The sequence below is a fragment of the Nematolebias whitei genome, chromosome 10 (genome assembly GCF_014905685.2).
Source record: "Nematolebias whitei isolate Nwh7 chromosome 10, NemWhi1, whole genome shotgun sequence".
Classification (NCBI taxonomy): domain Eukaryota; kingdom Metazoa; phylum Chordata; class Actinopteri; order Cyprinodontiformes; family Rivulidae; genus Nematolebias; species Nematolebias whitei.
This window is the reverse complement of record NC_056507.1, coordinates 50,950,218-50,972,954: the sequence shown is the minus strand read 5'-3', so window position 1 is coordinate 50,972,954 and position 22,737 is coordinate 50,950,218. Positions and strand designations below refer to the sequence as shown.

The window sequence follows — 22,737 nt, the reverse complement described above, 5'->3', positions numbered from 1 at the left end:
TGCTGCTACACCTACACCTGAGGTCAGTCTTCCTATTTCTAATATTCCCCAAGTGACCACCACAGAGCAAAATTTAAGACCGGCAGAACTTTTTTGTGGAGAGCCTGAGATGTGTGGGGGTTTTGTACTCCAGTGCGAGTTAACGTTTCAGAGAGCACCCAGTCTTTACTCTTCAGATGCTGCCAAGATTTCATTTTTCATCACTCAGTTAAAGGGGGATGCATTACGTTGGGCTCATGCTCATTTATCCTCTCACCCTGTCACCATTACCATCGCACCGTCCTTATGACTGTGCTATTGATTTAATACCAGGGGATCCTCTTCCTTCTAGCCGCCTTTACAATTTGTCTGGTCCAGAACGTGACTCTATGAAAGAATATATCTCTGAATCATTGAACTCTGGAATAATTCGTCCCTCCACCTCTCCTGTTGGTGCAGGATTTTTCTTTGTGGCTAAGAAAGTCAAGACTTTACGTCCCTGCATAGACTACAGAGGATTAAATCAGATCATGATTAAAAACAAATATCCCTTACCCCATTCTTTGTCACCCCGATCCTAAGATTCAGTTTATCCTGGAGGTCGATGCTTCTGACACTGGAGTAGGAGCTGTTTTGTCTCAGAGATCTCCTGTTGACAACAAAGTGCACCCCTGTGCGTTTTTCTCTCGACGCCTTTCCTCTGCTGAACAAAATTATGACGTAGGCCACCGTGAGCTCCTTGCTGTCAAACTGGCCTTGGAGGAGTGGCGACACTGGCTCGGGGGCACAGACACACCATTCCTCATTTGGACTGATCATAAGAACCTCACCTATCTCCGCGAGGCCAGGAGATTAAACCCCAGACAAGCTAGATGGTCGTTATTTTTTACGAGATTTAATTTTGTACTGACTTTCAGACCCTGCTCAAAAAATGTGAAGCCAGACGCCCTCTTTCGTCAGTTCTCACCACCAGAGGACACCGAACAGGAGCCAAACATTCTTCCCTCATCCTGTGTGGTCGGTTCGTTGACCTGGTCCATCGAAAAAGACATCTTAGAGGCCCAGAAGTCTGAACCTGATCCTGGGACAGGCCCTGCTGGCACTATTGAAAATGAGTTCTCGTGGCTCAGTGAGACTACCTGTATAAATAAAAGGCTAAATGAAAACTATGTTTGTACCCGCCAGTATCAAGGCTAAGGTACTCAACTGGCTCCACACTCATAAGATCTCTTGTCACCCAGGTGTTGCTCGCATGTTAGCTCTGACTAAGAGACACTTTTGGTGGCCCTTCATGAACGAGGATGTAAAGGATTACATAGCCACTTGCCCCACGTGTGCCAGAAGAAAGACTAGCAACCAGCCTCCTGCTGGAAAACTACAGCCACTCCCCACGCCTAGCCGCCCATGGTCCCATATATCTTTAGACTTTGTTACTGGGCTGTCCCCCTCTGATGGTAAAACTGCTATTCTCACTGTCATTGACAGATTTTCTAAAGCTGCTCATTTCGTTCTGTTACCCCAGCTTCCCTCGGCCTTGGAGACAGCCCAGCTGTTGGTCCAACATGTTTTTCGAGTTCACGGCATCCCATCAGACATCGTTTCTGACAGAGGACCCCAGTTCATATCACAGGTATGGAAAAACTTTTGTAATTCCTTAGGGGCCTCTGTCAGCCTAACATCGGGTTACCACCCACAGTCCAATGGTCAGGCCAAAAGGGCCAATCAGGAATTGGAGGCTGCCCTCAGGTGTGTGGTGGAGGACAACCCCTCCACATGGAGCCAACATCTGGTGTGGGTGGAGTATGCCCACAACACCCACACATCATCTGCTACTGGTTTGTCTCCATTTGAAGCCTCCCTTGGTTACGCTCCACCATTGTTTCCCAGTCAAGAAGGTGATGTAGCAGTTCCTTCGGTGCAACATCATTTCAGGAGATGTCGTCGGGTCTGGCGCCAGGCTAAGCTCGCCCTACTGCGCACAGCTGCCAAAAACAAGGAGATTGCAGATCGTCACCGATCTGCAGCCCCGGTTTACAAAGTTGGACAAAGAGTCTGGCTGTCGACCCAGAACATTCACCTCAAAGACACCCCACGTAAGTTGGCTCCCCGCTTCATTGGTCCCTTTAGCATCACACGTATTCTGAGTCCTACGGCAGTCAGACTCCAGCTACCCGCATCTATGCGGATTCATCCCACCTTCCACATGCCTCAACTTAAGCCCATCGTGGAAAGCCCACTGTGCCCTCCTGTCGACCTCCCTCCGCCCCCCCGTCTCATTGACAACCATCCAGCCTTCACGGTCTGCCACATCCTGGACGTTCGGCGCCGGGGCTTCCAGTATTTGGTCGACTGGGAGGGTTACGGTCCAGAGGAGCGCTCTTGGATCGGGAGGTCCTTCATCTTGGACCCCAGCCTCATCACCACGTTCTTCAGGGCACACCCAGAGAAGCGCTTCAGGTCGCCGGGAGGTGACTCTTGAGGGGAGGGTAATGTAAGGATCCTGCCCCGCACCCTGCCTTCCTCTCTCCTCATCACTCCTAATTGGCTCCAGCTGCAGATGATCAGCTCAACACCCAGGAAGAGTATAAGAAGATTCAGGAACCACTCTGCAGGCGCTGGGACATTGCCTACCAACGGTAGTTGTGTTCTGGCCAGTATTCAGTGATATTAGTAAATACTAATATTGTGTTTTTTCCTCTGCGCTTCCTCAGAGTTTGGATCTAGCTGTACCTGCCCTGCCTGAGTTCCATATGAACTGTGACTCCTCCTGCCTAGCTACAATTGCTGGATGCCTTCCACCACTTTCCTCAATCTACTTGTTGCTTCACCTTGTGCCACTGGACACCATCTGGATAATACCTTCACCTGCTTCTCACCGTAAGAATAAATCCACAAGATATATTCTCATTCAACCGCAGCCCTTTAAATCATCGCTCTCTCTCCAGGTGTTCCCGTTCCCCTCATTAATATTGTATATATCACCAACCTGTAAATAAACACTTTAAACTATTATATGAGTCCTGGTATCTGTTCGGTCCTGATCTTTCATTCTGGGTACACTGCAATCATTACAGTTACCTGATCAACATGATAGTTTATCCAGTGACCGAAGAAATGTTGGTGTAACTTGCTTTCCAACACTAACAATTTGGGGTGGAGCATGTGGGATTCACAACGTGGCGAAGTAAGACGTAACGCCGTCGCCATACATTCAGCTCTAAATTCCGCAGATTTGAACCCAGGTTCACCAAAATCAGTATGATTGATCATTAGCCACCCCTTGAACAGGAATCCATGATAATTTCTCAATAACCTCCACAGTGCCCCCTAGAATATTTTAAAACCTCAGCCCCAAACCATTTTTGGACTGATAATTCTGAAACTCGGCGAACATCTGTATCTTCTCAGGACCTATGTCTCTTGGAACCCTGGTCCAAACATAACAGGAAGTCAGTCATTTTTGGTCAAAGGGTCATTTTTGGTCAAAGGGTCATTTTTGGGCGTTTCTAATGACGAATTTTAACAAAATCCTCCTAGGGATTTTGAGTGATTGCCTTCAAACTTGGTTAATATGCCCTTAAGACATTGGGGAGTAAAAGTTATCAAAAGCTTTCAGTTTCGTTTATGTTAAAGGGGCTGTTAAAGGGGCTGTAAACTGTTATAATCTCAATGGTATATTATACAATCTGCACCAGATTTTTTGTGCGTGATAGGTGAGCACTTCTATATACCTTTGTGTTGTAATTTAACATTTGACTTGAGTGCGCCCCTAGATTATTCCAAAAGTTATATATCAGTGATACATCATCCGATTGGAACCAGATTTTTTGTGCATAATCAGTGAGCACTTCTAGACACACTGATATTGTGGTTTAACATATGACTCAAGTGTGCCCCTAGATTATGTAATCAGTTATATCTCAGTGATACATCATCTGATCTAGACCAGATTTTTTGTGCTTTGTGAGTGAGCATTTGTAGACACACTGATATTGTTGTTTCATGACTTGACTTAAGCTCAGCCCACTCAGAGAAGAAACTTATGATTATTTGGTGATCCTTCCAGCTTGGCACTGTGTAAGATATAAGACTGAAACCGTATTTGCTAACTGTTGGTTACAATATATGACATGTTGAAAAGCTTAAAGGAAGTCCTTTACGTTCGCAACAAAACAGGAAGTGGCAATAACTCATGTCTGGAAGGTCAGATTTTAGCCAAACTTGTAAGGCTTGCAACTGGACTCATACTGATATGGGTGGAAGGTGATTGCAAATATTCGTCATATGCGCACCCTGGTGGACGCGTGTGGGAATGGCACGAGATCGTTCACGATGGCAACTGGGAGGCAATGCTGGAGCTCCCCCGTCGCAAGTGATGTCAAAGGTTTGGCGAATGCGCACCCTGGTGAATGAGCATGGGACGGCGCGAGAGTGTTTGCGATGGCGACCTAGAGGAGTAGCTGGAGCTCATGCGGTCGCCGTAAGGCCAGAGTGACAACTTCTTACCGACTTCAGACGAAGCATGGCGGCTTTGAAAACACTTCTGTGTTTTTTTGTTTGTTTTTTTAATACAGGAATAAAGATGGAACTGAACACTTTTATGCTGTATGCCACGTTGCTAAGCAACCAACCTCTTCAGAGAGTTTTTTACATCTTTTTTGTAGCTTTGCTCGATTTGACTTCAGCGAGTCTCTGGAGCAAAAACAAACATTACCTCCCTTCCAAAAACAGCATTATAAATACAGGTTAGCTAGACTTGCATTTTCTATAACATGGAGGATTTTATCTGGGATTTTATAAAGCTTCACCAGACTGTTTGCAGTGACGTAAGCCTTGTGAACTCCGTTCAAACTCCTTCACCATCGGGAGATGAAAACGTTCACTTTTTAAGGCCTTTCAATCAAATATGAATGCATCAAACTCTGGATTTAATCCTTATCATCAGCGCTAAGCAATATTTATAGAGTACCAAAGTTTTTAGACATTTTAATAAACATGATTCTGAGAAAAATAAACCAGCTTTTACCTTCACAGATACACAACGGCTCAGCGGCCACATCAGCATTTACCATACCATACCAATTTATTTATATAGCACGTAGAACAGCAACAAGGCCAACCAAAGTGCTGTACAAAAGAACCAACCATGCACAGCAGACAGGAAAACATAAAATAGAAATACAGATACAAATAGCAGCAGAAGCTAACTAAAATGGCCAACAGAGTAGAGAACAGACCGGACCAAAACAAATCACACCGTGTTAAAGGCAAGCGAATAGAAGTGGGTCTTCAAGCGAGACTTAAAGACTGAGAGTGTGGGAGCCTGCCGGACACTCAGTGGCAACTCATTCCACAGTCGTGGACCTGCAACAGAGAAAGCCCTGTCACCTCTGAGCTTACGACGGGTTTCTGGGACTGAGAGAAGCATCTGGTCTGCTGACCTCAGAGAGCGCGGTGGGACATATGGCTGCAGAAGATCAGTGAGATAGGATGGGGCGGAACTGTTCAGTGATTTAAAAACATACATGAGAATTTTGAAATGGATCCGAAGGTGAATGGGTAGCCAGTGCAGGGAGGCCAAAACTGGCGTGATGTGCTCTCTATAGCCTGTACCAGTTAAAAATCGGGCTGCAGCATTTTGGACCAGTTGCAGACGAGCAATGGAGGACTGACTGATTCCAAACAGAAGTGAATTGCAGTAATCAAGCCTAGATGTTATGAAGGCGTGGATCACTGTCTCGAGGTTCTTTTTGGAGAGTATAGGCTTCAGCTTAGACAGCCGTCTCAGCTGAAAAAAACAGGATTTGACCATCATGTTTACGTGACTGTTGAGTTTTAAGGACGGGTCCATTATCACCCCCAGATTAGACACCTTTTGTTTCTCTAGCGGGGCTAGAGAGAAAAGGTCAATGTCATGGTTCATGAGTGAGCCACTGGGATGGAACAGCATGACTTCAGACTTCTTCTCATTGAAGCTTAAGAAGTTTAAAGCCATCCAGTCCCGGATGTCAGCCAGGCAGTCAAGAAGAGGCTGAATAAAGCGTGTGCCTCTGGGCCTCAGGGGGAAGTAAATTTGGCAATCATCGGCATAGAAATGAAAGGGTATGTCGTGTTTGCGGAAGATAGCACCTAGTGGCAGCAGGTATAAAGAAAAGAGAAGGGGACCGAGGATGGACCCCTGCGGTACCCCCCACTGGAGTGCGGTCGATGCTGAACTAAAATCTTTGATATTGACACAGAAGGTTCTGTCAGAGAGGTAGGACCCAAACCATTTAAGGGCTGACCCTGTGATGCCCACCCACTGCTCCAGTCTAGAAATGAGGATATTGTGGTCGATGGTGTCAAAAGCAGATGTAACGTCCAATAGGACAAGCAGCACAGAATCACCTGCGTCTGTGGATATGAAAATGTCATTAAAAACCTTCAGTAGAGCATCTAAAAAAGTTAAATCTGGTCTTCTGGACATTCAAAAATTTTTTTTTTTTTTAATGTCCAGAGGACCAGATTTAACTTTTTTAGATTTTTCTACCTGGATTATTGAGCATGCATCAGGATACTTCAGTAGAGCAGTTTCAGTGCTATGGAGAGATTTGAAGCCAGATTGGAATAACTCAAGGATAGCGTGATCCCCCAAAAACTGTTTCAACTGAGACTCCACAATTTTTTCCAGTAGTTTAGAGGTGAATGGGAGTCTGGAGACAGGCCGGAAGTTGGACATGACTGAGGGGTCAAGGTTAGGTTTTTTCAGGAGGGGCTGGACAGCAGCATGTTTAAAAGTCTTTGGCACCACACCTGAGGATAAACTGCTATTCAGAATAGCGAGGATAAAAGGACACAGGGTAGGAAAAACTTCCTTTAGCAGTCGAGGGGGGACCACATCAAAAGGGGAACCAGATGGCTTCATGCTGCACATTACCTGCTATAGAGAGGACAGAGAGATGGGCTCAAAGTGGTCAAACACAGCCACACACTGAGATGGGATGGACAGATCATGAGCTGGTGGAGAAATGAGTGCCCGGGTGTTTGCCACTTTTTCTAAAAAGAAATGGAGGAAGTTCTCACACAGCTCAGTTGAGGCTTCCAGAGGTGAAGGCTCACTGAGGTGTAGAACTGAGTTCAGGGTGGAGAAAAGAACTCGGGGGTTGTGGGAGATGGAGACAATTAAATCAGAAAAGAATTTACATTTGGCAACTTTAACGGTTTTCTGATAGTGACGCCAACTCTCCCTTAACATTTGAAAAGACACCTGGAGCCTGTCCTTCCTCCACTTTCGTTCAGCTTTGCGACACTGCCGCCTAACGGCTCGCGTGACGTCATTCAGCCAAGGCTCTGATTTAAGTTTTGTTTTTCTGGTCTTAAGGGGAGCAACACGGTCCAGAACATTTAAACAGGCAGAGTTGAACTGAGAGGTTAGCTCCTCAGTGGTAAGAGACACCGAGAGCTGTTCGATCCTCTCAGAATTAAAACCTTCATTTCAGAATGTAAACAAACACACAGACCTGCAGCGGTCTGCTCCTCTCCTCCGACTGGCTGATCAGACCAGCAGGTTGGAAAGTGAAACTGTTTCACTCAACTCAGCCCAAAATTAATCAGCATGTTAAAAACATTCTTCTGCTTTTTCATGGGTGAATTAAACGTTCGCCCCACGTTGGGTGCCAAAAGAGATCTAGAGGAATATATGTACAGGATACTGGACTTCTGGTCAGGTCAAACTCCTACCCTTTAACAGGTATTTACTCTGGACCGGCCTCACCTCAAACATATATAAACCATGAGTTCTTGGAGCGAATTTAATTCTTGTGCCTTGAAGAAAACACAAAGAATCCGTAATTTAAATACAGTTCTGTAAGGTTTATTTTCAGTTTGAATTATGACATGAAAATTATGGCAAACATTGAATATGAATAAACAACTAATAATATTATTTTAAAAAGTAACTGGCATAAATCTGAGGACTTTGAGAAGGGGTTTTGATTAAATTTGGACTAAGGTCTATCTCTTAACATTAAAATTTAGGTAAGTTTATCTCAGATTCATGAATTAAATGATCTAAACAACCTTAGTTGGCACTGTTTTGTGGTCCTCTCATCAGAAGGAAGATGTTCATCTCTTATTACCACAGCAGATGCATGAAAGAAGCCAGTGGACCACTGTCCCAAGAAGGATGTCGTTTCTCAGGGCTGCGGTCTATTCGGCTTGTACCTTTAGCTCAAGGGTGTTTGAGGTTTTTCTGGATGTCCACCATCTCTCAGCTAGACATGTCTTCCATCATATGGCTGTTGTTTCTCAGAGAGTCTCATCAACTCTCCACAACTACACATTCCATCTGCTCAGCTCAGCTGATGATCCAAAGCCAACTCTCCTCATCATCTGCCGTTTCACAACTCCCTTGGTGTTCAGTATACCTGACACCCAGAAGACGGGCCCCTTAACTTTTAACCAATCAGAGGACTTCTTACAGTAGGGGTATCCCGCTGTATAATTAATGTAATTAAAATCTCCCTTTTCAAAGTTCTTCAGAGAAGATTCAAAAAAAGAAATTATCTTCAGAGAAGATAATACAATGACCCTTTGTTAAGGACGTGTGACACCATGCTGATAAAAACAAAATAGGTTTCTTTGAATCAGAACTTCAACTGGGGGGGTTAGCTTCCTTTATTGTCATGGCGACCAGTCTCTGTTGATAAGGCCAAGTGAAGCTCTTTGATCAAGACCCTTCTTAAGGAGTCTCTTATGCCCCTTTTCTACCGTCACAGAGCGGATCAGATCAGTTCGGGTTGGTTCAGATCGGTTCGGGTCTGTTGTGTTTCCATGTACATTTCTGGACCAGCTCTGTAGGCGGGGACTAGAATCCAACTCGTCTTACCACCTGGTGGCGGTAGTGCTCCCTTAAGCTACTTACTAGCCACCACTAAACGTATTAGAAGAAGAACACCCTGAAGGTTTTGTCTCATGATGTTGTGGAAAAGATGTCATGCTCTAATGGAGTACCTCATGAGCTGTAACTTTTAAACCTGATTCATAATCCTACCTTACTGCTGCTTTAAACCCATGTGTTTTTCATTTTAGTATAGATTTTTACAATAAAGATGTATTAAAAATATCTTCACTTTTATTATTTACAGATATGCACAAGGTTCATGTTAAAATTGCAAAACATCCCACTGTGCTGTAATCTTTGAAACTGCTTTTACAATAAGATACAGACTTGAAAACAATTAGGTTAAATTTTGTCCTTGAATTTTAAAGATTTGTCTTTCATTAAATTAAAACATAAATTTATTACTTATTAATCTAAAAAAGTTAAGTCTGGTCCTCTGGACATTCAAAAAACAAAACAAACAAAAAACATTTAGTTTATTTATTATGAACTGTATTGTTTGTTTTGTGAATGTCCAGAGGACCAGACTTAACTTTTTAGATTTTTCTACCTGGATTATTGAGCAGCATCAGGATATTAATTAATAAATAGTCAGTTGGTCTGTGAACACCATGGGGTCCTAGAAGAGTTGAAGAGGTGGCTGTTGATGTCTGTGCCTCCCTGGTGAAGATGCTGCTCCCACAACCCTGAAGCAGAAGAGGATGGATGGATGGATGATGGATGGATGGATGGATGGATGGATGGATGGATGGATGGATGGACGGGTGGCGAAGGAGGAGACCATCAAACAGCAGGAGTGGTCAGTTCAGGTGAACACCTGCCTGTTTGCTTCAGATCAGCTGTTCAAATCTCTGCAGGTTCAAATAAAAGGTGCACCAGGACTTTCAGCTGAATCTCTCGGGCCACAGTTGTACGGACGATAAACGATAACTGCTAAAAGATAACTGATGACTGATAATTGATAACTATCCTTTCTGAATTTTTTACTGTTTTTGTGTCACTTCATCCTAGAACAAAACATTTATAACATAATAACAGTTGAGCAGATTCTAGTAATCTTTTCTTAGGATCCATTAAAGATCAAATGCAATTGGAAATTCTTCTCAACTTCCAGTATGAATTTAAACAAACACTATATGAACTTAACATTGTAAAATTTGTTTAGGAAATTTAATGTTCAAGGACACCACTTAAGAAAAAAATTGTTTAATATGAAAAGTAAGAAGTGAAAAATGTAGAAAAATAAAAACTACTGCGTCCAACTAATGATTGTGTATCTGTGTGTCCCTCGTCTCACGGGCTTCATCCAGAAGAAGACACAAGTGTTGTTCCTGCTGTGTCCGCTTCAGTTCTTCATGTTCATTCAGTGATGAAATAAGACTTTTCTTTACTGGACTCTTTTCTCTTTCTCTTCACTAGAAAGAAGAAACAGGTGGTTAATTCAAGATATACTGTTTTTGAATAAATGCATGAAACAAAGAAAGGTGCAGCTAACAGCTATAATAGATATATTAATAATAATAAACTGATCAAATAAGAAAATGAAAAATAAATTGATTTAAAAATAATGAAAATGATAATAATGGATATATGAATCAGAAAGTATTATACAGATGCAGATATTCTTTGTCATTCGCACCACATGTGGTCCATGTGGTGGATCAAAATTATGTTCACAGGGTCCCAGTTACATCCAACAATAAAATATAAAAGAAAAACAGTAATAAGATCTAAGATATGAACTAAGAAAAACATCAACTAAAAATATGATAAGCTCTAATAGCATAAAAACATTAAACACAATACGCAGAACAGCAGCACGGACATGAGTCTGTGTGAACAGACGAGCATGCATGAACACAGCAACATGAAACAGATCAGCAGCAACATGAAACTGATCAGCAGCAACATGAAACTGATCAGCAGCTACATGATGTGATTCTTCAGTGTTATATATTCATGAGGCTGCACAAACTCTAGTTCATGTTGCTGTTTGACGTATTGTTTTGATTGTTTACTGCTATTAGTGCTTAGTGTTTTATTAGTAGATGTTTTTTAGTTGATATTTTTCTTAATTCATATCTTAGATCTTATTACTGTTTTTATTTTACATTTTGTTGTCTGTAACTGGGACCCTGTGTACATAATTTCATCCCAATTCAGTATTTATTCAACATTTTAGTTTTTTACTTTAAAAATAAAATAAATCAAGTCCTTATCGGCACAAATAAAGTGATGTGGAACAGTTGCATCTGTTCTTACCGAGCACAGAAGCTGCAGCGTTGTGCTGCTCTGTGAGGTGCAGGTGGGCTGTGATGGAGCTCTGTCAGGTGCAGACTCCTCTGATGGAGCAGGAGCCAGGAGGCTTGGAGGGTTTAATGTGGAGTTTAGAGATGAACCATCACGCGCTGAAATACGTTCTGGATAAAATACAGTGAGAAACGGGACCGGAGGACAGTTAGCATTTATGCAAATTAGCTTAGCATCGTAGCACCGACGTTGTACTATTATGGCGTCAGCCTCTTTTGTTAGTTAAAAATATGTTCAGAACCGATGGGATGAGTAACTTAAAATATGTTTAAAGTTAGAAAACACTCACCATCTTCTATAAATGGTTCAAGTAGAGCAGTAGTCGTGTCCAAACCACCCTCCAATCCTCCATCTAGCTCGCTTTGACTTTTTTCGTCGGCCACCAAGCACAACAACACCTGCACTTCTGCATTTGACCACGGCTTTGATATTATTGTTGTTGTATAGCTTCAAAATACTAAAAGATACGCTCCTCGTGTTATCGCTAATGGCAAGCGGTAGAGAAAAAATGGTGGATCGGGTTGTTTGGAAAGACTCCACAGACTCCTCCCCCCGACCAATCAGTGACCGACAGTGTTTCTGACGTCACGGCGCGGCTCGCTCGGAACCCTTGAGAAGCCGGGCCAGAATTTAGCGAGGCGAGACGGTTTCTGGAACAGTGGAAAGACCTCAAACGCGCTTCAACCCGGAAATATCCGACCCGCGCCGTGACGGTGGAAAAGGGGCAAAAGTCTGGTGACTAAACATAGAAGATGAATTACACAAAATCATACAGCATGTCAGGGTGGTCCCAGTTGTAGATTTTAACACACACAGAGAAGGTTAACAAAGAAACTTCCTGTGTCAGAGCAGGATGCAAGTATCTGTCCCAGATTAGCAGGAAAAGAGGGGGTAGAGTAGATGTAATGTCTCTGAGGACATTTGTCTTTAGGTTCTTGGAAGGATGGACACTACAAAGATTTAAAGAAGGCAGGACCATAACTTCTGTGATGGACTTGCGACCTGTCCAGGGTGTACCCCGCCCCTCGCACAGTGATTGCTGGACATGGGCACTGGCGACCCCCGTGACCCAAAATGGAATAAGCGGGTAAAGATAATGGATGGATGGAACAGAACTTGTGAAGCACTGCCAAAGAAAGGAGTTTAATGAGGACTTGGCAATGCTGAAGGAACATTACAAGGTGAAAAAGTACAGCTCACTATACAAGCTTAATCCAGTTTATCAAGATGAAGTCATTCATGTCGTCGGAAGCTGGAAGTTTTGGATTCACTCAGTGAGAAAGATTCAGAACACCACTGTTAAGGAGCAGATGTTGGATGAAGATGGGCTCCATATTTTGCTAAATGAGGCTGAAGCAATCATGAACAATAGGCCCATAACCGCATCTTCAGATCTGAATGATTTAGAAGTGTTAACACCGAATCATCTGTTAATGCTCAAAGTCAAACCTGATCTACCACCTGGAGTGTTCAACAAAGATTACCAGTATGCTAAACACAGATGGAGACAGATTCAGTAGCTTTTGGATGTCTTCTGGAAATTATGGTGTAAAGAATACATCACACAATTCCAAGAACAACAGCAATGGTCCACATCCAGAAGAAACTTGCATGTTGATGATGTGGTGCTTATTGCTGATGAAGCCTTCCGAACCGAAGGCGAAACATTTCAGCACAAAAAAAGAAACTGTCCAGATGACCTGACAAAAATGTTGGATTGTATACCTGGATTATTGAGCATGGACTTTATTGTTGATGACACTTCACCCAGAAACCCCTGAACTCTTGGAAAGGTAATGGAGATATTTCCTGACGGCAAAGGATTTGTCCGTCAAGTTAAAGTAAGGACCAACAGCTTTGCCTTTCTGTGACAAAGCTACATCTCCTTCAAGAATCTGAAGATGATGAATAAAGAACTTTTCAAAGATCAATGCTTTATTATGGACATTATTCTGGGATTTTGAATTCTGCCTCCAGTACCACCTTCTTCCACAGCATTGGTCATCTGATCAGCTACACCTGTGCCTCATCTAAAACCTGAACCCTCTCCACTATTTAAGCTTCGACCAGACGTTCAGCCTACGCCGGAGCATTAATTGCCTTTGGGTAAATTCTGTTACAGCCATTTACATTTTGTAAAGAAGTTTTGCTAACCTGCTTCTTGCTCTGCTCGTTAGTTCTGTTCCTGTCTGACTCATCTGTTCATGTTCATCCTGGCTCCTTGGCTGCATCTGGTCTACCAATTCTGCACACCCAAGCTCAACTCTACAACCATTCTGGATTTGTCTGCTACAAACCTACACTGGACTCTGGATACTCACCTCCCTGGATCTTCCTCCTCCTTTGGACTCCTGGTTTCCCCTCCTCGTCAATGCCAATTGCAAAACAAACATTCAGTAAGACAAATAACTTCCTTTAAACCAACAAAATTATCTACTGGTTTTCAGATACTCATCTTGTCTCCCTCTTCCTCCCGCAACCATTCTCCTATCCGTTCCCGCACTGTAAATAAACCAACACCTTTTGTACTTCTGTGTCCAAGTCTCTTTAATCTGCCATTTGGGGTCAAATCAAAATCCACAATCATGTTGATTATAAGATGGGACACATTGTTTGAACATATTTTCTTTAAAAATATATGATGAAGTGTAGGAGCCTAAACTAAATTTTGTAAATATTATATGCATAACTGAAGATATTTGCTTAATGTGTAGATCTTTGTTGATTTGAGGATGGCAACATGTTTATTTAAGTCATGTGATGTGGGTGGGGCAGAAGAAAAAGTTCCAGACAGACAAGATGCGGAGTGAAGCCAAACAGTTTTTTTGACCTCCCTTACTCTTTTTCTGTTTAATTACAACTCATGGATAAGTTGTTTTTGCTTACTTTTTTGCTGTACCTGTTTTATTTTTGCCAAGTTTCCACCTGCCTAAAGACCACCACCATCACCCCAGTTCCAAAGTGCTTTAGAGTGATTGGTCTGAATGACTATCGGCTAGTAGCCCTCAACTCAATAGTCACTAAATGCTTTGAAAGACTGGTCATGACCCACATCAAAGCTACCATCAAAATCAGCAAGGACCTTCACCAGTACGCATACCTTAAGAATCGATCAACAGAGGAAGCCATCTCCTCTGTGGTCCACACTGCTCTCACCCACCTGAAACAGAAGGGCTCCTATGCTCTTTGTGGACTTCACATCTGCCTTCAACACCATGATTTCCCAGACCCTGATAGACAAACTACTCACACTAGGACTAAGACTATCCATTTGCAACTGGGTCCTGGACTTCTTAACAAATAGACCACAGTTTGTGAGGATCCACAACTTCTCCTCCTCTAACATAACCCTCAGCACTGGCTCTCCCTAGGGCTGTGGGATGAGCCCCCTCCTGTTGACTCTGCTCACATATGACTGTGCACCTACCCATCCAGGCTGTCATTCTGTAAAGTTTGCAGATGATACAGCGGTAGTTGGATGCATTACAATAACGATTAGTCCAGCTACAAGCAGGAGGTGGAACTTCTGGAGAGCTGGTGCAGGAAAACAACCTTCACATCAATGTGAAGAAGACAAAGGAAATACTCGTGGACTTCAGATGGAACAAACACATCACCCCCCCCCCCCCCCCCAATCGTGGCAGGATGTGCGGTGGAAGTGGTCTCCGACTACAAGTACTTGGGTGTGCATCTGAACGACAACCTCAGCTGGGTCAACAACACTACCAGCCTGATCAAAAAAGCACATCAGAGACTTTACTTCCTCAGGCAGCTGAGGTGAGCTGGGCTGGGAAGCTCAGTCCTCACCTCCTTCTACAGGTGTAAATGAACTGCACTTATATAGTTCTTTTCTATCTGATCAAGATACTCAAAGTGCTTTACATCACAATCTGTGTCCTCATTTACTCATTCAATCTTGGTGTTATGTTAAAAATCTTGTGTTATTTTTGATCAGGACATGTCTTTTATCCCCCACATTAAAAACGTTACTAGAACCTCCTTCTTCCACCTGCGTAATATCACTAACATTAGAAACATCTGATCTAAAAATGATGCAGAAAAACTGGTCCATGCATTTGTCACGTCTAGACTGGACTATTGCAATGGTTTATTATCTGGATGTCCAAATACTTCTTTAAAACGTCTTCAGTTGATCCAAAATGCTGCTGCCAGAGTCTTAACTGGAGTTACTGGGAGAGATCATATCTCTCCAGTTTTAGTTTCTCTCCATTGGCTCCCTGTCAAATCCAGAATAGAATTCAAAATCTTACTTCTAACTTACAAAGCTCTCAACAACCTGGCTCCATTTTATATTACAGATCTTATTGTTCCATATTTTCCTAACAGAGCACTTCGCTCTCAGACTGCAGGTTTACTTGTGGTTCCTAGAATTTACAAAAATAGAATGGGAGACAGATCTTTCAGTTATCAGGCTCCTCTCTTGTGGAACCAACTTCCAATCTCTGTCCGTGAGGCTGACACATTGTCCAGTTTTAAAACTAGGCTCAAGACTTTCCTTTTTGCTAAATCCTATAGTTAGGGTTGGCTTGGGTTTCCTGAGCTGTCCCTTAGTTATGCTCCTATAGGCTTAGACTGCTGGAGGACAAACTGACCACAAATTTCACTCTACTTCTGTCTTTACGTACTCTGCTCAACCTGTTTTGCATTTGTAATTATTTTTTCTATCCTTAACATGTGTTTTTTTGTCTGTCAGACACACCTGGACTTATACCTGGATTTACCATTCTGTGTTTGTCTGTCTCTCCTCCCTGTCCTCTAAACCAGCCGGTCAAAGCAGATGGTCTCTTGTCCTGAGCCTGGTTCTGCTGGAGGTTTCTTCCTGTTAAAAGGGAGTTTTTCTTTCTACTGTTGCCACTGTGCTTGCTCAGGATGGGAGACTGCAACGAAGCCAAGATTCATCTTGTCTGCTGGATTCCTTAGATAGAGAACTTTACTAATTGGCTTTTCTATGTATGTGAATGTTTCTGTAAAGTGCCCTGAGACAACTTTGTTGTGATTTGGCGCTATATAAAGAAACTGAATTTAATTGAATTGAATACAGCATTCTACTATATCTATGCAAAGAATAATCAATGCTTTTATCACATTCATACACTGATGGGACACACATCGGAGGCATTTAGGGGTTCAGTGTCAGGGACACTTCGGCATGTGACTGCTGGTGGAATCGAACCCCCTTACACTCGTATTGGAGGACGACTGCTCTAACCACTCAGCCACAGCCTGAGTGTGCAGTGGAGAGCATCCTGTGCTCCAGCATCAACGTGTGGCATGCAGGCTGCCCAGCTGCAGGAAGAAAAGCTTTGCAGAGAGTGGAGAAGGCTGTACAGAAGTCTGTCTGAGTCAGCCTCCCCACCATCACAGACATCTACACCTGGTGTACAGGTGAAGTGAGTTTCACGTGGACTCCAGCAGCAGCTTCAGCCTGGCTGGCTTTCTGTGAGAGGACAAGCTGCTGTTTCTGAGTCTTCTAAAAACAAACTCTCTCTTAGCTGGTGCGGTGAAATTATTCCAGGTGAAGAGAAAGAAACAGTTCAACTTTTAAAGCAGCTGGTGGTGGATCCACGGACAAAATCCTCCTGAGTGAAATGCAGGCTACAAGTGCTCCCTGGCTTTATGCAGAAGTCGGGACCCTCATCTCTCCTGATCGCTTGAATCCTCTGCATCCTTTGGTCTGTGTTAGGATTTGTGGTCAGGAGCGAACCCAGAGTGCAGAACAGGGACTCAACTCGGCAGAATTGCAAAAATAGGAATTTAATGATAAATAAGGATACAAAACAACTAGCTGACGGGGCAGCAAAACTTACATGAACATAGGAAGGAGGCACGGGAAACTCAGGAGGACTCAGGAGACACGGGAGACTCGAGGAACCAGGAAGACTCAGGGGAAGACACAGGAGATCCAACGAGTACGACGCGACGATCAACAAGACAGAACAGACGGCTTATATACAGAGACAAGACGAGACATGATTACAGACAGCTGGGACGAGACACGGGTGGTAACAATGGAACTAATGAGGGAGCACGAGGGAACACAGACACAAACCGGGCCACAGAAAAGTACCATCCTTACAGTCTGGGTGTGTCATGAAAAGCATGGTAGGACAGATATGGTTGTTTTCTTGCCCCACAAGAACAACCAGGAACTGAACAAAAGCAACCGCGCCAAGATTGAGGTTCACAAACTAGGAATTTGCTTCGACATAAGGTGCGAATAGTAATAAAGTAAAATAAAGTAAAAATAAAGTAAAAATTAAGTAAAAATGAGAACATTACATAAGACATAAGACCTGTGTACACCCACAAATAAAGTAAAATTAAAAACATAACATAACTATATGTACACCCATACAATAGAAAACAATAAAAAAGCTTAGAGAACAGTACAGATGGAGTATTCAGTTATAATACAGATGTAATGTGACCAAAGCAGAAATTATGAGGTAGCATTATGAGTGTTCAGGAGTCCAACAGCAGAGGGGAAGAAACTGTTCTTATGGCGGGAGGTTCTGGTCCGAATGGACCGAAGCCTCCTGCCTGAGGGGAGTGGTTCAAACAGTCCGTGTGCAGGGTGAGCAGGGTCAGCTGTGATCCGACCTGCTCGCCTCACAGTCCTGGAGACGTACAGGTCGTGGAGGGATGGAAGGCTGCAGCCGATCTTCTCAGCTGAGCGCACAACGCGCTGCAGTCTGAGTCTGTCCCTGGCAGTGGCCCCGGCGTACAACACCGTGATGGAGGAGCTGAGGATGGACTCGGTGATGGCCGTGTAGAACTGCACCACTAGCTTGGCCGGTAGCTTGGCCTTCTTCAGCTGTCGCAGGAAGTACAGTCTCTGCTGGGCCTTCTTGATGAGGGAGCTGATGGTCGGCTCCCACTTGAGGTCCTGGGTGATGGTGGTGCCGAGGAACCGATAAGAATTTGCAGTGGTGATGGGAGTATCATTACAGGTGAGGGGGGGCAGAGGGGCTGTGGCTTTCCTGAAATCCACAATCATCTCCACTGTCTTCTGGGCATTGAGTTCCAGGTTGTTGCTGCTGCACCAGGTCACCAGCCGGTCCACCTCCCTCCTGTATCCAGACTCATCACCGTCTGAGATGAGCCCGATGAGGGTGGTGTCATCTGCAAACTTAATAAGTTTCACAGAGTCATGGCTGGAGGTGCAGCAGTTGGTGTACAGGGAGAAAAGCAGGGGGGAAAGCACACAGCCCTGTGGAGATCCTGTGCTTATAGTCCGAGTGTCCGAGACAGCTCTCCCCAGCCATACGCACTGACTCCGGTCTGTCAGGAAGTCTGTGATCCACCTGCAGGTGGAGTCAGGTACATGGAGCAGGGAGAGCTTGTCTTGGAGCAGAGCAGGGAGGATGGTGTTAAATGCGGAGCTGAAGTCCACGAACAGGATCCTGGCGTAGGTTCCTGGGGAGTCCAGGTGCTGCAGGATGAAGTGAAGAGCCAGGTTTATTGCGTCATCTACAGACCTGTTGGCCCTGTAGGCAAACTGCAGGGGGTCCAGGAGGGGGTTGGTGATGGACTTGAGGTGAGATGAAACCAAGCGTTCAAATGTTTTCATGACTACAGACGTGAGAGCTACAGGTCTGTAGTCATTTGGTCCTGTGACACGTGGCTTCTTGGGGACAGGGACGATGATGGAGGACTTGAAACAGGCTGGGACGTGGCATGACTCCAGAGAAGAGTTGAAGATCCATGTGAAGACTCCTGCCCCCCATACTGCTGACTGTGCTGCTGCCTATCCATGCTGATGATGTCATGCTGCTCATTTATTTCATGCTGTTGTGTTCTTTTGTACTCATCTGCTCACACAGACAAATGTTCGTACTGCTGTTTTTTGGCGTATTGTTTTTTTACTATTAAGGTTTAGCGTATTATTAGTTTAGCATGTTTCTTAGTTCATACCTTAGATCTTATTACAGTTTTTCTTTTACAATTTATACTTTTGTTGGCACTGGGACTTTGTGTGCACAATTTCGCTCCACCACATGTACCACATGAGATGCGAATAATAATAAAGAAACCTTGATCTTGACCTTTATTTTTAAGTAAACATTTTAACACAAGCCGCTGAGAATAATTTAGTTTTACTGGATAAGAATTATGTCAAAGCCAATGGGGGCTTCAGGCTCAGGTTTCACTCAATAAGGATCTACAGGCTGATTTATAGTATTTTTCCTTTTTTGCTCATGTGGCCATCTCAAATATCTGATTTTTCAGTCAGAGTCTATTAGGGATAGTTCTCAGTTACCAATAGGCCAAATTTAAACTGAATCACTCTAAAAATGGTCGAGTTATCTTATATTTTCATTTTTCGCTAAAGTGGTCATCTTGGATATTTGAGTTGCATTAGGAATAACAAGTCTGTCAGCTATGACCATACTAGATTTCAGCTCAATATCTCAAAGAATTACTGAGTTATAGTCAATTTTGTGTTTGCTGAGGTAGTTATGGCAGCCATCTTGAATAAAAATGGCTCCAAACATTAATCAGTTCTAGAGATACATCTGATGATTACTTTCTGTGAGTTTCAAACATATCCAATGAGCTGTTCATGAGATATGTTGTTAACAAGGGCAGTTGTGGCTGATTGGTTAGAGCAGTCGTCCTCCAATGCAAGAGTTGGGGGTTCGAATCCACCAGCTGTCACATGCCGAAGTGTCCCTGGGCAAAACACTGAACCCCTCATTGGCTCTGATGTGTGTCCCATCAGTGTATGAATGTGATAAAGCTCTGATTAGTTTCTTTAGAATGATTTTTTCAATTAGCTTTGTAGAGATCTAGTATAGAGCTGTATGAAGGGGTCAATGAGGCACAACAACAAAACATTGGGCATATATTTATGCCCCTACCGTTTATCATAACGCAAAGGAAAACAAAAACTATTAAGCTGCAAAAGTGAAAAACGTGCGGCACGTAAAAAATAAGGCTAAGAACAGTTGGCAGGCGGTGGTGGACTCCATCACCGCCTGCCAACTGTTCTTAGCCTTATTTTATTTAATCCCGCACCGTGGATTAGGTGGAATGGAACTGAAGGCAGCGGGGTTGGAGGTGGTGGAGCAGCTTATTATAATATTATAGTTATTTTAGTTATCAACAGTCGTCAGCTGCGCGTGTCCGCTGACACAGCGGCTGGAAAGCTTCAGCTGGGTCGCTGTCATCCATCTGGACTTTTAGGGTGCATTCACACCAGCCCTGTTTATTCCACTTTAATCAAACTCTAGTTCGTTTGCCTAGAAAGTCCGGTTCATTTGGGGAGATGTGAAAGCGCAATTGAACTCTGTCATGGACCAGCTCTACTGCCCCGCTGTTTTTAGTTTTAATTTATTTAATCCACTATGTTGATTGGGTGGAATAGGGCTGGGAACAGCGGGGGGGTGGGGAGGATTGCGACTAGTCGATGTGAAATACAAAAACTAACGAGTTGCCCTAGAATCGACTAATTGACTAGTCTGTTCAACCCCTAGTTAAAAACTCTCCTGACAATGTGATCCGAACAAAAAAGTTGCCAGTTTTATAATGGTGAAACATTAGAGTGAAATTGTCTCGGTCTCCTTTCTACGGCACCTCATGAAAAAACCATAGCTCCTACAGCCAACCCAAACAAACTGGTGGAAAGAAGACAAAACTGCCTACGTTTTGATCTATAATATATAAGTGTATCTTAAAAGATGTAGTAGTAGGAAGAGCTTGTTCGATAGGTTTCTGTTTCCTTCATGAACCTCTCCACTCTAGGTCATGTGACCTTAGAGGGTCACAAGTGTTCTGTCAGTATTTTCAATGAGAAAAATTGCATCTTTGTTTGAAAATTATGTTGCCATAGTAACTCGAAATGCCAATAAATGTAGTAGCACACATCACGTGTCCAAGCTGGTTGTTTTGATATAACATTTGTGGGGGTACACATCGCGATTTGGGCTGCATTAATGTTGATAGAAGAGCAAGATCATTTCCAGGTGGATAATAATAGGGGCTGCCTTTAATAGGCAGTGATGACTTTCTGAGGGTTTGAATAAAATCTGTCCAATGGGTTGACATATTTTACTAAGAGACATGCATAATTTACTGTAAGAGGAAATACCAAAGTTGTAAAAACAGACATTACAGTTAGTGCTCTAAATGTGAGCTGTGGGCGACTCTCAGCTACAACCACATCTAACTTTAGCTCATTATCTGTAAACTGAGTTGAAGCCAGTGTTTTTCCAACGGCCACTATCGGTGCATCTAAATAAAATAGAGTATGTACAATGAATCATGAGGTATTTTGTTACATTCACAAGCACACACTCTGAAATACAAAAAAAAACCAAACAGAAAAAAAACAACAATGTTGTCCACTGCCAAAGGCAATAGGTTAGTGTTAAATACTGAGTATGACAACAAATTCTTCAAGATGCTGACATCGTGTTTAGGCCTTTGGACTCACCACACGTGTCCAGGTGTTCGAATGTCACATCTCTCCTCTTACCTCTCTTGGTTATGATTATGCGCAGCAGCGGATTGGCTGAAGAGACAGCTTTGTGAAAGTTTCCATCATTGTTGATCGGGAGCAAGTCTCCGTGGATGTCAGCATATTCCAGCAGCATGTCCAATCCGTGGATGTGATGGATGGTCTGGAGGAGGTGGTAGAACTCCTTAAAGCCCCCTGAGCCATTCTTCTTCAGACCAAAACGACGGTACTCCGCCTCAAACTGCACAAAACATATGCAGCTCAGAGATCATCACATCACAAATCATCACACCTCTACATTGAGGTACAATGTCTGTACCTCATATGTGTTCTTTGTTTAAAACAGGTCTCTCTTGTAAATGAGTCCTCGCGACTCAGTGAGACTAACCTGTATAAATTAATGTTGAATGAATCTAGACAGTTCCTAATAAAACACAACAAATAAAACAAAAAAACGTTTTAGATTTAATTTATACTATACATGTATTTATATTGTATTTCTCTCTTTTTCTTGTCAAGATCATTTTTGTAGACACTTGTATAATGTGTTGATTTCTGTCTGCTTGCCTGGAAACATTAAGTAACTATCGCATTAATTTGTTTGAACTATCCATCTATCTGCTTCATTTCCTTGTACATTTCCTTGTATTTTTCCATGCAGAGGGTCACCGAGAGAAGATGTGCCTATTCCAACAATCATTGGGCAAAATGCAAGTCTCTTCAGATTATATATTCAACAGTAAAAGTACTGTAATGTTTTACTGAGGGTAGTGCTTATCTTTTTAAAGTAATGTGTAAGTAGATCTAAAAAAGTTAAATCTGGTCCTCTGGACATTCAAAAAAACAAAACAAAGCAAAACAACAAAAAATGTAGAAACGTTTCGTCTCTCATCCGAGAGACTTCCTCAGTCTGAGGAGCTGTATTCAGCTCAGTCTCTTAAATAGCACCTTCTCAGAGTGGATCAACCAGTTTTGCTGCTGACAACCAAAACCAGCTGATCACATGCTCAAGAAGGACCATCAGCCTAACAATGGATCATTAGCACCTGATGGCTGTTTACTGTTCACAGAGGGCTGAGTGATACTA

The 22,737-nt window shown here is 43.1% G+C and overlaps 1 protein-coding gene across 1 annotated transcript in view; it reads right to left on the bottom strand.

The window, feature by feature from the left end:
• The window catches only part of pard6a (par-6 family cell polarity regulator alpha), a gene marked incomplete at its 5' end in the record, with an annotated part of 56,721 nt that extends 34,830 nt beyond the window's left edge, over positions 1-21,891 (bottom strand). The window contains 1 exon segment of the mRNA XM_037683045.1: positions 21,669-21,891. Coding sequence (XP_037538973.1) covers positions 21,669-21,891 — 223 coding nt within the window.
• Positions 21,892-22,737: the final 846 nt, after the last annotated feature.